A 14958-nucleotide genomic window follows, 5' to 3' on the forward strand; every position below is an offset into this window, starting at 1 on the left:
AAGTTAACCCAATGTGTTAAATAAGAATTATAGAAAAAAAGATGTTATAAAATCATCAAAGGGTGTAAATTAAAATATAAGATGTGATTTATAAAAAAACCTTCAAAATATTATTAAAATTTATAGATTAATATTTATTTGAAGAGCGGGTAATTTAATGTTTGGTAACTTCGTGATGCCCTAAAAAACTCAGAAGCAATCTCTTACTTACATGTAACCAAACACACATAATGAATGCAATGGCAATATTATTTCCAAGACGATACTGGAGCTTTCTCGTTACAGATTCGGCCCGTCAACGCGAAGCTACACCTACCCCACTTTTATATGCTTTTTCTCCGCCCCATTGCCATCCTTTTCTTTTCTTTTCTTCTTTTTATTTTTTTATATTTATTTTTATTTTTTAAATTTTGGCGTTGCCGTCGAAGCCCTGCGCAGATGAACAAAGTACCCATCTACCCGATTGGATCTCCATCTCTCCTCATCTCAGCCGTCCATCCCACGATGTCTATTTGTTACTCTAAATCGAAGACGATATTATATAAAGAGATAGCGAAAGAGAGAGGCGATCCTCCCCATGTTCGCAATGGCGGCTATAAATTAGGGTTTTCGAACCCCATCTCCTCGATCGCCAGGTTAGTAACTCGTATTCGATTTGCCGAAACCCCTAGATATGGATTCATCGTCGATCTCATAACCCTTGTTTTCCTTCTCCGATTTTTTCAAAAAAATGCTTTTACGTTGTTTAACGGTGTCTTCGTTGATATCATATTTGGAATCAGGTTCTATTCTCGATTCTGGTGTAGTCTTCCGTTTTAGGGTTCTCGATCTTTAAGTTTTGATGGAGAACAAAGGGGAGATTGTGGAAGGAGAGCATCATTTGGTGGAGGGGAAGGTGGAGGTGGCAGCGGAAGGCGGTGCTCTGAAGCTCGAATCTGTAGACGGAGTTGGTGACGATTCCCTTGACTCGAATGAGGGGTTGAAGGATTCTGAAGAGAATGAGGTTTTTGATGAGGCATTGGAGGCTCTGCCGCACGATGGCCTCTCGACTTCTGAGATTGATGCATCAGATGGAAGGGAGAAAGGCGAAGACTGGACTTTTGAGGACGAAAAGTTTGTTGAGTCGATCGATATGCAAGTAGTCGACCAGAGTGCGGAGGTTCCAGAAACTGCTACCGAGCAGTTGGATATCTTAGCGGATTATCAAGATAGCAATCAGGCTGACGAGGACAGTGATGCACTTGTAGATGAGAATCCTGATGTATATATTGATGCAGAGCTTAACAATAGTGCTGGCAGAGGAAAAGAAGATTCAGAAGGAATGAATGAAACTGTTACTGAAGGACGAGAGGACGAGAAGAAGGAAATTTTTCTGGCTGATTCAAATGGTGTGGAAGCAGAGGGTGTGACTGAAGATGGCTTAGGAGATGTGGAAGGGTCTTCTTCTGTCGTGGATGATGGAGAAGTAATTCTTATGGACCATGCCAAGCAAATAGTTTTGGAAAAGACTGAAGCTCCTCTTGCAATAGATCCAACTGTTCAGGAAGGAGATATTCAAAAGGTAGATATTGTCCCAATTGAATCGAATGGCATGGAAACCGATGGTGTGGCTGAAAGTGGCGGAAGAGATGTGGTCGATAATCCTTCTATTGTGAATAACATCATAGTAGTTCCTCCAGACTACACTGAACAATCTGTTGCGGAAAAGATTGAAGCACTTGATGTATTAGATCACACTGTTCAGAAAGAACCAGAATATGCAAAAGAAGTTCTCTTGGCTGAATTGAATGGTCGAGAACTAGATGGGGTTACTGAAGATGGTAAAGATATAGTGGAAAGTTCTTCTGCTGTTGTCAATGATGGGAAGGTAATTCCTGGGGATGGTGCCAATCAATCTATCAGTGAAAAGACTGAAGATGGGGATCCACAAAATACAGTGAAGTCAAATGGGATGCACACTGTTGTTCAGGAAGAACCAGAAAATGGAGAGGCTGTCAAGGTAAATTATGATAAGTTCGGGTTGTATCATGGTACTGCCTCCAAAAATGATATTTCCTATGATGACAAGGCTCAACAAACAAAGAATGATTCCGTCAATCAGGCTGAACTTACTGACAAGGTGGCCAATAATGATGATAATAAAACTGGTCCTCATGATAATGGTTTTACCACTGATACTGGAGCTACGGTGATTACAGATGACAGGTCTGCTGGCATCCTCATGACTAGCAGTGAAGGTCAAGATCACCCAAATGAGGGCAGGGCAGAGGATTCTGGCATAAATAACAGAATTGCAGATATATTGCAGTTTGAAGATGAATCTGTTTTGGTGGAAGAAGTTGGTGACTCGAGTTCCTCTGATGATGACGACAACAAAACTCCTAGTATTCTGCCAGCATCCTCTGCTGCTTCACATTCTGAAAGTTCTGGAGGTCCAGTTCTGGCATCTCGGCCCGCAGGCCTTGGAACATCAGCTCCCCTATTGGAACCTTCAGCACGTTCTCTTCAACAACCCAAGCCAAATGGTTCTGTCTCGCACAGGCAATCTCAACCATCTGAAGAGCCATCTAATGATGATGCAGAGGAGAATGATGAGATCCGTGAGAAGCTCCAGATGATCAGGGTTAAGTTCCTGCGTCTTGCTCATAGGCTTGGCCAAACACCCCACAATGTGGTTGTTGCGCAAGTTCTGTACAGACTTGGACTAGCTGAACAGCTCCGGAGAAACACAACTAGGCCCGGCGTTTTCAGCTTTGACCGAGCCAGTGTTATGGCAGAACAACTCGAGGCAGGTGGACAGGAGCCGCTTGATTTCTCTTGTACAATTATGGTTATTGGTAAAACTGGGGTTGGAAAGAGTGCTACTATCAATTCTATATTTGACGAGGCTAAGCTGCGGACTGATGCCTTTCAAGTGGGTACTAAAAAAGTTCAAGAAATAGTTGGGAAAGTTCAGGGCATAAAGGTTCGTGTGATTGATACACCTGGGCTTTTTTCTTCCTCTTCAGACCAGCGGCACAATGAGAAGATCCTTCAATCTGTGAAGAGATTTATTAATAAGACTCCTCCTGATATTGTTCTTTACTTCGATAGGTTAGATATGCAGAGCAGGGACTATGGGGATGTTCCGCTGTTGCGAACCATCACTGACATTTTCGGTGCTTCCATCTGGTTTAATGCAATTGTTGTCTTAACTCATGCTGCATCTGCCCCCCCGGATGGTCCAAATGGCATCCCTTTGAGTTATGAGATGTTTGTGACACAAAGGTCCCATGTTGTTCAGCAAGCTATTCGGCAAGCTGCCGGTGATCTGCGGCTTATGAACCCAGTTTCACTGGTGGAGAACCACTCAGCATGCAGAATGAACAGAGCGGGGCAGCGAGTATTGCCAAATGGTCAGGTTTGGAAGCCACAGTTGTTACTACTCTCATTTGCTTCAAAAATTTTAGCAGAGGCAAACATGCTTCTTAAGTTGCAGGACAGTCCACCTGGTAAACCATTTGGGCGTGTCAGAGTTCCTCCATTGCCGTTCTTCCTTTCTTCTCTTCTCCAGTCAAGACCTCAACTGAAGCTGCCAGAAGATCAGTTTGGTGATGGTGATCCCTTGGAAGAGGACTTGGGTGAAGCATCTGATTCAGATGATGGGTCAGATTATGATGAGCTACCTCCCTTTAAGAGTCTTACAAAGTCACAACTGGCAAAGCTGAGCAGGGCACAGAAGAAGGCTTACTATGAGGAGCTAGACTACAGGGAGAAGCTCTTCTATAAAAAGCAGTTAAAGGAAGAGAAGAGGCGTCGCAAATTTATGAAGAAAATGGCAGCAGAGGCCAAAGATCTGCCAAATGATTACACTAATGAGAATGTTGAAGATGAAAACAGTGGTCCTGCATCTGTTCCAGTACCAATGCCTGATTTGGTTCTACCCACTTCTTTCGATTCTGACAATCCTACTCATCGCTATCGTTTTCTAGATTCCTCCAACCAATGGCTTGTCAGGCCTGTGCTGGAGACCCAGGGTTGGGATCATGATGTTGGTTATGAGGGTCTGAATGTGGAAAGGTTATTTATAGTGAAAGATAAAATTCCTCTATCTGTCTCTGGCCAGCTTACAAAGGATAAGAAGGAATGCACTCTGCAAATGGAGTTGGCTAGTTCAATTAAGCATTCTGAAGGAACAGCAACGTCATTAGGTGTCGATGTGCAAACTGTAGGGAAGGACACAGCATATACTTTACGTGGTGAAACTAGATTTAATAATTTTAAACGAAACAATACAGCAGCTGGACTTTCAGTTACTCTCCTTGGGGATTCAATATCAGCAGGCCTGAAGATGGAAGACAAATTGATCATCACCAGACAGTTTAGATTGCTAGCTAGCGGTGGTGCAATGACTGGACGGGGTGATGTCGCTTATGGAGGCCGTCTTGAGGCAACTTTAAGAGATAAAGATTATCCACTTGGACGGATGCTATCAACTCTTGCACTTTCTGTTGTGGATTGGCATGGGGACCTAGCAATTGGTTGCAATATTCAGTCTCAATTTCCCGTGGGAAGAGGAACCAATGTGATAGGTCATGCAAACTTGAGCAATAAGGGGACTGGGCAAGTTGGTATTCGGCTAAATAGCTCAGATCAGCTTCAGATGGCATTGATTGCCCTTGTTCCAATATTCAGAAACATCAAAAGGGTACTGTTTAATTCTTCAGAGTTCATGTAACTGGAGAAACCTGTAGATGAGAGAGCTGCAACATCAGCAACAAACATGAAACCTAGTTGTCTGTGGGTAAGTGAAATTTAGCTGCTGAATATTATCTCTTCATGTTTATGTTTTGGAAAGTGTTTTGTTTGAATGAGCACAAACGTATTAGATTGCAGTAGTTTTCTCATGCCATAGGTTAGTTAGAAGATACAAAATGCTAAATGCTTGTTTTAGGTCACTGCTTTTAAGGGTGGATATCTTGAAATGTGCAGGAAAACTGATGAATATTTAAGTGGTCCAGTAGCATTTAGTATTGCTATTTATCTGCAATTTTTTATATTAGCAGATTTTGTAGCCTTGTACTGATATTCTTGTTTCTAGCATTTCTGTTGTGCTGTTGTATGAATGTTCTTATTTCATAATTTATGCTGCAACTATGAGTCTAGTTTGTCATGTTTGCAACTTTTGCATCATCCAATTTTGGGGTTTCTTTTTTTTCTCTTTCCTTTTATTTCTTCTTTTTGTGGTAGGGGGATCTTTCCATATTGTCCATGCCTGAGATGCAGGAAGTGAGAAAAGCTCACGTGAAATACTTGCTTCTGGCAGTTATTGGTGGGAACATAATAGTATCTGGATTTGAGGAAGTGAAATTGGGGATGATGAGAATTTTGAGGGCTAGTAAGACAATAATAGTTAGGCTGAATTAACCATTATCTGCGTCCCTTGCGTCCCTAATATATTCTCATTTATAATGTAGTAAATTTAAGAGTTCAAACTTTCATTTACAAAAATGTAAGAATAAGTAAGTTTCATATTTCAACAGATAGGATTGTGACATAGTTCTAATATAATTTTCCAAAAAATTACTCCGGTATGCTGGCTACCAAGAGACTGCATTTAACAATTTGTGTCATCTACATGTATGTGCATATGTAATATTTTGAGAAAGAATAGTAGAATACTAATAGGTTAAGGTTAGTGAACACATGGAATAGATAAACATTGAATGTGTCTGCTTCCGTCTCCTACTTAAATATAATCCAATGTGTCCTACTTAAATATAATCTACTAAGTATGAATGCATATTTGTGCTAGAGACATCATACAAACAAGTATTAATTATATGAAGTATGTACATTGTTACACAACTTTGTACAATAAAAGAATAAGTTGGTTTGTATCACTGATTTGTATAAAAGGAGCATCCTAGTGAATGAGGTTATGCAACCTTACCTATGATTTGAAGTATCGCCTGATATTCATATCGACCATTACCGATCTGAAATCAAGGTTGAAAACAATCTTTCCATGGTTTCAGCCTAGTATTGGTTGTATCGTTCCAGTATTGATTGAAATGTACTGGTCGAATGAGCTGTAAATACAAAATTTTAATTTTCTTTTTCATGTAACTATATGTAGATTGTATCGTAAGTTGGATCTAACTTGACTCTAACTGGGGACATCAATTATTGATGTCCTAATGTCTTGGATGCCACACTTTACATTTTCTTCTCATTTTTTCTCTCTTTTTCCTTTTGTTTCTATTTTTATCTTCAGTTTATGCTTGCTATCTTTTCTTTTAAAACCTTCTACAATCACGGTTGCCAAGGTAGTTGTTAGCCTCATCTATAAGCGGTATCCTGCCACCTCTATTATGAGGTGATGACAATAGCGTGCTCATGCATTTATTGAATCCTTTAGAAAATTGATATCGTTCTTAGTACTTCACTCTTCATGTTATGTTGTTACTAACTTATGTGACTTATCTAGATTTTCTTATCTTTTTCGTTTTTATGAAGTTTTGAGATTTTTCTACATTTTATACCATTTTTTAGTATTTAGAACTGCCTGAGTTGTGGTTGATCATTTCAAGTCGGAGTCATCTTTCCTTCTACTGAGCCATCTTGAAATGCCTCATTAGTTGGACCTCTATTTAATTCTTTTATTTCTTTGTAATATTTGAACTCCTTACAAGGGGGTGGCCATCACTAACTCATTCCATATCCAACATGTACTAGTATCTGATGTTTATTTGTTAGTCATGATTAATTAATTATTTAAAATTTACCTGACTGTTGGAGTAAATGATGTTGTAACTAGAAGTGAGAAATTTTGTTTAGGTTTATTAAATGATCAACTAAACTTGAAGCCATAAATATTTATATGTCAACCTACTTAATGGAAGGAGGTAAGCAAATTATTAAGTACTTTCAAGTTCTGAAATGATGTGATAAATAAAATTGGTAATTTAACTCAATTATGTTTTCTGTTAGAAAGACTGTTCTAAACCTATTATTCAGATAAATAATAATCTGTCTTATACGTGATGCACTAAATTCTATCTAGAATTCTTGGGCCTCTTTTCCTTTAGGAATAAGGTTAATTTTTGAATATATATTCCTCTTTGTTATTTTCAAAATGAGGTTTTTATTCAAGAAATAATTATTTTTATGTTCACTTGTATTCTAGAATAATGATGTAATAATTGCTTTTAATATGATATAAAGCGAAGAAAAAGATTGGAAAATTGTGTTTTTTAATGGAATTACTATAAATGCTCTTTGATTTGATATAAAATAGATTGATGGGATAGAGATTAAGGGTAAATTAGTGAATAGGTTGGTATGCGGTATAAACTGTAATTTTGATTAAGTGTTATATTCTAAAATGGAGTTATTGTGATGTTTAGTTATTATTCTAGAATAAAGAGTTCTATACTGGAATAAGAAAAAATTTATTCCTGAAATGAACAGGGGCTTAAGTATTAAGGACAAACTTTTGCAGTCCAAGCTGATCTCATTTGACTGCAAGCAGTTTTTTTTGCTGCTTGGACATATTTTAAATATCTAAAGCGAGGATTAAAATGCTATACATTCATCATCATGGCAGGTATAGTGCAAGGGCTTTAAGCCTACAATTGGCTGTGAGCCCACTTGCGCCACTTCAGAACCTTGCTAGGGGGCCTCCACTCTCCAAGGCTTCTTCAAGCGACATAGGGACTCAAAAGCCCTATGCTACCTCATTGATTAGATAGGGTTCTAGGACCCTATGTTGGCCTATGATAGACTCTTTTCCTTTTTTCAGTTTATTCTTGTAGACACTCTCTGTCTGCCTATTATAGACTCTTTTGCCCAACTAGGTATATTGTACTTATAAATAAACCTACATATACTTTTTTTTTTCTTTTGTTTTGTTTGAGTACAAGATTGAAAATTTTAAATAGTATATGATGGCACCAAATGATTTGACTTTTTTTTCATTTAATGAATATTTAGTTATACATGTATGAAGTTAATCTATTGTTCTGTTATATTTCTGTGTTTCTAGCCCATGTTGGCCATAGTGCCTGTGTAGGAGTTGCATTTTTCCTTCTCTTATTTATGGCTTACGACTTTTTGAAACATTCACGCTACTGATAATTGCACCTACATCTTGGACTTTATGAATTGATAGTCTATTTTGGAAATCATTGTTCAGAAACTATGTAGAGGCAGCATGAGAACTTCATGGCCTGAAGTTCTCTTGCTGCTTTACATAGTTTCTTGAACTGATAATAGATCGATTGGATATGGATATTACAATTGCCTGTCCATTTATAATCTGATTTGAATCTGAATTCGACAAAATTAAATTGATATGTATCCATTATTTGTACATATCTGACCGAATCCGATTTGGTTACACCCTTATTTGATGCATTGTAGACCTAAATAAAACCTCTTATTTTTAAATATGTATCCAATAACAAAATTGATTAATTATGCTTACACCCCTTGAACTATACCTGATTTTTACATATTTTTAAATATTTATTCAATAAAAAAATGGTTAATTATGCTTACACCTCTTGAACTATATTCGATTTTCACATAAATTCTTAAATTATTTTTTATTACAATGTCTCTTTTAAACTTTGGAACAATTTTAATGTCACTCTTTTGTTAGTCTACCGTTAGCTAAATTAGGCGATTTAACTTAAATAACAATTATATAAGAGTTTATCAAATACAAAATGACTAAGATGCCCTCCTTTCATTTTCTCTCATCCTTTTCCCATCTCTATCACCATCACGGCATCACCACATTTATCATCCACTCTCCACCACCTCCTACACCGCTGACAACTTTCCTCCATTGTAGTACTCAATGACGATGCATGAATAATGCAAAGATGCATCAAAACCCCATATAAGGTGGGGAGGAAGGGGTGGTCTAGAACTTCAAGTTTCTACTTCTTTGTTGTGGCCCTCTCTAACTTATTCTTCTTCGCTATCACTAGCTTATTCATCTCCTTCATTGCATACGCATGGCGCAGCATGCTCTCACCACGTAGCTGGCACAAATACACCGTCGCTCTCTTAAGGCTCATTAGCTTGAAAGTCCATTGGGCTTGACTCAATCGGATTGTTGCCTAGGTTGGGTCGGAGGAGCGATGCGGCCAAGAGTCGCTGCTTGTGGGCAAGGAGTTGAGGGAGAAGCTTGAGCGGTGGCGATCGTCGTAGCTTCCGGTGCTGCTCATGGAGCTCTTGCTCAAGTTCATTGATTTCGAGCCCACCTCGAGAGATCATGCGCATATCATCAGTGTATTGAAAGTCGACTGCGGATGGTGGGCGGTCACCCCATCGCTTAGCGCCTAGGCGAAAGGTGAGCGCCAAGACGACCTAGCATTTTATATAAAAAATTAAAAATAATTATACATGATATAATATATATATATATATATATTTATTTATTTAATAGTCTACTCACCAAAATACATTAACAATGGTTTATAACGATTCTTAAAACTATGACTTGATACAATTTAATGGTAAAATAGAACATAAAATATCAATGAAAATATAACTATATCTCAAAAATAAATAAATAAATAAATAACTCCATTTGTCATCACTCCACGAACTGAAGAGACATCTATCCCTCACTCATGTCCATCACTTCACTGAAGGGGAGAATACTCCAATCTTCTCATTTTGTCCATTTAGTGAAGAGGTGAGGAGAAGGCAGGAGATGGGAAACATTCATGGCATCTACGCGCTGCTGTGTTTGCTCCACTGAAGAGAAGAGAAGGGGATCTAAGCCGCCGTGTTTACTCTACGACGCCATATGAGGCCAACCTTCATGGCGTCCACACATCGCATGACCATGGCCTTCACGACACCGCACGAGGCCGACCTCCACTCCATCGCATGAGTTGGAGATCTCCGCACACCGCCTTATGTCACTTAACATCATCCATTGTTGAGAGAGGAGAGAGAATGATCGAGAGAGAAGAGTTAGGGCACGGTGAGTTTTCTTTTCCTCTTTTAACTAATACATGACCTATTGTTTGTGCCCGACCCATTTTTGCCCAACCTGATATCTGCCATATCGGCCCACCAGGCTCGTTGAGCTCTAAATTGACCCCCGTAGCCTGATTATACGGTTCAACTGCATACTCTAGGTGCATATTGTGTTGGCAAGGTAGTCGAAGTGCTGCCTCATCAAAGCGGCCGTCAAAACCGCTTTTCAATACCATGCACGCCATCGTTGGCCTTCATGATCTTATAGATCCTCGCCAGTGTGCTTGATCTCCTATTGCTGGTGATTTCTAAGCTCTTGCAGCTGTTGATGCTGCTGCTGTAGAAGGTGGTGAAATGGCACTTCTCCGCTTTCACCACCGGCTACTAACGTGACGGCACGATTGACTATTTTATCAGTAATATCCTTCAGCAAAGAAGGGTAATCTCTAGATCATTGGGTATATCGCCGGTGGTGTCGTCGGCAAAGTTGGAGATTGGTTGAAGAGATAGTATACTTATTAGAGGTATAATAATCATTAGGCATTTTTGTCACTATCGTTGGTCATTTCACTTTGACCAAAGTTTAGAAGGCAAAAAATAGTATAGGAGTTAATATGAAAATTGGGTATAGTTCAGGTGGTGTAAGTGTAATTAATCCGAACAAAAACTACAAAGATGATATTGAAATATCTTATCAAGGTTTGATGTAGTTTATACTTTTATCTTAAGGGCTTGAACCTTCCTGCTGCTATCTAACTTATGTAGTATGTTTCGCATATTACATGATGGTTTGACTTTAGAGTATTGTTATAGCATGGATCTTCCTTAGTCAGTTGATCGAAATTGTTGTCACCCCTAAATTGAATATTAAGGCAAAAAATATTTAATTTCCTTCCCATGACATAGAGGATTGTTTTAATTGGTAGGTATCAGGAATTCTGTGGCCTCTCTTATGTATGCTTGAGATGGAGCCACAAGAACATAAGAGGACCAGCCGTTTTAGTAGTAGTTACTGCAAAGTCTTGTGAAATGGTCAAGTTAGTTGTGTAGGTGGGTGCCTTGGCGGGGTGGTCACCAAGGTCCCCTATTTATAGGCATGCCTTTTAGGTGTTTTGAAACTGGTGTCCATTTGAGTAGTCAATTTGCTCCTAAGATGGCGAGACGAGCACTAGCACTAGGTGATAAGGCAATTGGGTCCATCATTTGTTAGAGAAGGTGTGATTCTCCTTGTCAATTTGTTGTCTTCTTTTCTTTCCCCATTGAGGATTAGCAACATCAACAACTTGCCTCCATAGGAAGACTAGCTATTAGATTGCTGATTTATTATTTTTCTTTAGCTTTTTGTGGATGTCGCCTATCAATATGAGGAATATTTGGTGATAAATATGAAATACTCAAGATTTTTAATTGACTCTAGGTTAGGATCCTCTCAAATATGTCAAGGATGGGCCAAAACAAGGAAGGAAGCCAAACTCTACTTTAGGCAGTTGAATCTGACCAGATGGACTGGATCTAGCCGGTTATGGCTTTCGAGTTTCACGTGCCTTTTTACTTCGAATGTAGGCCTAAAACATAGTTGGAAGATGGGTTTGGGTTCTAGTGAGGTGTCTATAGAGAGGGTGGTGCCTTATTTGACCTTTTAATTTAAGTGGATTAGTTAGAGCCCTATTTGATTAAGTCACTTGCTTATTTGGATAAAGTCCTAGTTGATTAAGTCATTTCTTATTTGGATAGAGTCATAGTCGATTAAGTCATCTACCTATTTGGCTTAGTCATTTACTTATTACATTAGGAGTTATAAAGTCCTAGCTGATTTAGTCATTTCTTATTTGGATAGTGTCCTAATCATTTACTTATTACATTAGGAATCATAATTCGAGTCTGAGTTGGGTTAACCTCTATAAATATGTAGAGCACCTCAATGAATATTAAGCAAGCATTGAATTAATCTCTACCCTAACCCTAATCTCTTCTCCTTCCCTCTTTTGTTTGCCGACTCTCCCTAGCCCCAACATCTCCCATCTCTTCTCTTCCGACATGTGATCGACTTCATTATCACCTATAGCACCACCCTCGCTGCCACCATTATCGAGCCTACCAACTCCAAGCCACCACAGCCACCTATTCCACAGTCAGTCTTCTCAATTTGTTGGTTCATCCCCAACACCTAGCCATATGTTCCCCTACTCCACCACAGCCAGAGACTCTATTGGACCTTCCCTATCCAAGTCGGGCACACCCTGTCTTTGAGGTGCCTCCCCTTACACTTGGGTCACCAAAACCCTAGCAGGCCCAAGGACCAGCTATACTGGCTGCTGTGCTCTCGCTCCTGCCAGGGTTTTTAATCATTATGCCGACAATGTTAACTCACTTCCACACCAAATTTTATCCTCGGACTACACTCCTAAAGGCCCAAAGCTTTAGTTAGCTTGACAAGCTCGCATCAGATTGTCTAGTCCAAAGCTCTTGCTCATTTGACTAAACTATTAGACACCTCTCACGAGGGCCCAGACCCATCATCCAATCAATTCTCAAGTCCAGATTCAAAATAATAAGACGTGTGACACTCGAAAGTCATAACCGGCTATATCCAGTCCCAGATTCAGATGCCCAAGGTCGAGGTCAACTTCTTACCTTGTTTTGGCCCATCCTTACCTATTTGAGGGGACCCTAACCTAGTGTAGTATCATTTTTACTATACATTATTGCCTTAATTTTAGATGCTCACCTAGACACCGGCCTGATGCTAGATGGTAGTATAACCTTTGCTGCCCACCTATGGTCTACAGCTATATAATACCTTTATTAATTTGAAAAATTACTCATATATTGAGAGCAATAGAGAAAAAAAAAATTTGAGGGTGTGCTAATCATTACTTATGATTAAGGATTGATAACTACTATACTTCGATATCTAAGCAAGTTTATTCTGTGAATTTATCGTATGTATTATTTACAAGACTTGATTTGGGGGGAGTTAAAAGAGTTTTACTTAGGAAGTCACTCAGTGATATCCACTGTTCTGCTTAAGCTGTTTTACACATTTATTTCTGCATATTTATGCCTTAATATCCTTAGCGTATTTTATCTTTGTTTTTCTAAGACTTACTGTATTATTGGTATCATATAATATTTGTATGGACACCTCTATTGATCTCAGCCATGAATTATTACTTGTTCTTTACAAGGTAACAATCTTCAGAATTTATGCAGAGTCTCCTGCTGAAGTGCTCATTTTGGAAAATAAAAGTTCCGACTTGTTTATCTTTGAATCAGTCACTGAACTGATAATGCTCTTTCTCGAATATAGTAGTTCTCAACTCTTTCTTCTTATCACAGCAACTCTCCTAGATGAATGCATTAAACATTATCCTGGTAGTTTGATTAGGCCCAGACCTTAAAATTATTTGTGTTTGGTAAAACTAATATCTCGATATTTAAGCTTTATCATGTTTATCCTGTAGTAACGGGGTTGGTATTTTGCAGCGAATTTGCAGTCAATTTTCAGCATCATGAAGGAGAATTGAAGAGAGTTATACAATGGACAAGTGAGATGATGCTGTTGGAATAGATTTTGCAAAATGTACAAATTGGTTATTATGATCCCAAATCTTCTTCCTCGAAGCTTGCTTTGGTATACAGTAGATTCCTTCAGTTGTTGACTTTTAGGTCTTGGAAAAGATTTCGAGAGAAAGAGACCTGAAACTTGATATTTGTCTAATAAATTTGTTTAGCGCTTAAAGAGTGTTCCGTTGGCATGCTGTGGTAGTCCTAAAGATGTCCGAATCATATTTTTCACCAGCATTGCCCATTGCATCTATTTAGGTTTGATAGAGGCTAACACAACAGGAAAAATCCGTCGTGTCAACAATTTGGAGGTCGGCTTTGCTACGGTGAACTTTTGGTGAAGAAACCATACCTTTAGATGTGGAAGAACCTGCTGAGTTAGTGAACTTATTTGTTGGAGAGTTGGATTCTGCAGAAGACTACGCATATTTATTTATCCCTGATTGTACATAGCGTGTCTCGCTGACTTTGTCTTCCTATTCACTTGTGGAATTAGAATAGGCTTATTACAGAGTAAGCTACCTTATTTAGGTCTAATCTCTCTTTTCTCTCATCACCAACTAGCTACTTCTAACATTGGTAAGGTCTTATCTATCTTTTAATTTCTCTTGTCTATTAAGTCTTTCCTCAGGATTTCGATCACTTCTTCCCCTTCATTCCTATTTCTAAAATTATATCAACCATCCATCTTCATCTCTATTATTATCTATAATTCTATCACCCTCTATACTTGTCACCACTATTATCACCCATACTTTAGCGTATTTTCGTTTTAGTTGCAGTCTGAAACTGTAAATGGTGTAAATACTAAAAATATAGATCAAGAAGTTACAGATCAACCACCCTTGGTTTTGCGGTTGCGTGGATTGTTTCCTACAATCAATTCAGATATTAAAGAGGATGTTTCGTAACTTATTAATACTCTGACATGATTGTCCCCTGAACCATTTTGCTTAATATGGTAGCAAAATTTTTATACACTGCCGTCTCAAATCTGTGTGTAATCTTCCTATAAAATTATGCTCAATTGATAAGTCTTTCATCTCAAGCGATCGATTGGTACCAATACAACATCGTCCGATCCCAGCCTTAGAATTTAAATAGTTCAAGCGTGTGGTTCTCCCTCGAATAGCATTATCGGGCTCGCGAAAGGTCCTCGGTTTAAGTCTGAACCGTCGTGGTTGTTGCTCTCCTTCTTAGAATCCTTAAACATGTCTAACAGCATCTCCAAAGGGATCGACATAATCATCAAAGTTTCAATCTTCTTTATCGACGAAGCGCACCAGAGCCGCACCTCTTAGGTTCCACCATCGTCAGCCTCGGGTTGTGTATCGGAGGTGGAGGTGTTGTGTAGGAATAGGTAATAGCGGCTCATTGACAATAACATGTTGTACCTAGGCTTGTGGGACG

At 38.8% G+C, this 14958-nt stretch overlaps 1 protein-coding gene across 4 annotated transcripts; it reads left to right on the plus strand.

The window, feature by feature from the left end:
* Positions 1–482: 482 nt before the first annotated feature.
* LOC140761362 (translocase of chloroplast 101, chloroplastic-like) lies at positions 483–13723 on the plus strand. 4 transcript variants are annotated; one of them, XR_012104568.1, is made up of 4 exons: positions 483–635; positions 783–4783; positions 9115–9343; positions 13468–13723. XR_012104568.1 is itself a non-coding variant. In XM_073098648.1 (2 exons), exon 2 carries the CDS (start codon positions 842–844, stop codon positions 4715–4717), a length of 3876 nt encoding a protein of 1291 aa, XP_072954749.1. In that variant the 5' UTR covers positions 483–635; positions 783–841; the 3' UTR covers positions 4718–5005. The 4 variants fall into 4 exon arrangements, 1 of the variants encoding a protein (XP_072954749.1); XR_012104566.1 differs by lacking the exon at positions 9115–9343; XR_012104567.1 differs by lacking the exons at positions 9115–9343; positions 13468–13723 and adding an exon at positions 7589–7958.
* Positions 13724–14958: the final 1235 nt, after the last annotated feature.

The sequence above is a fragment of the Typha angustifolia genome, chromosome 6, assembly GCF_048772165.1.
Source record: "Typha angustifolia cultivar Huaian chromosome 6, ASM4877216v1, whole genome shotgun sequence".
Taxonomy (NCBI): Eukaryota; Viridiplantae; Streptophyta; class Magnoliopsida; order Poales; family Typhaceae; genus Typha; species Typha angustifolia.

Excerpts from the sequence above, each read along its gene's own strand:
- LOC140761362 (XM_073098648.1), top strand. The coding sequence starts at position 842 with ATGGAGAACAAAGGGGAGATTGTGGAAGGAGAGCATCATTTGGTGGAG.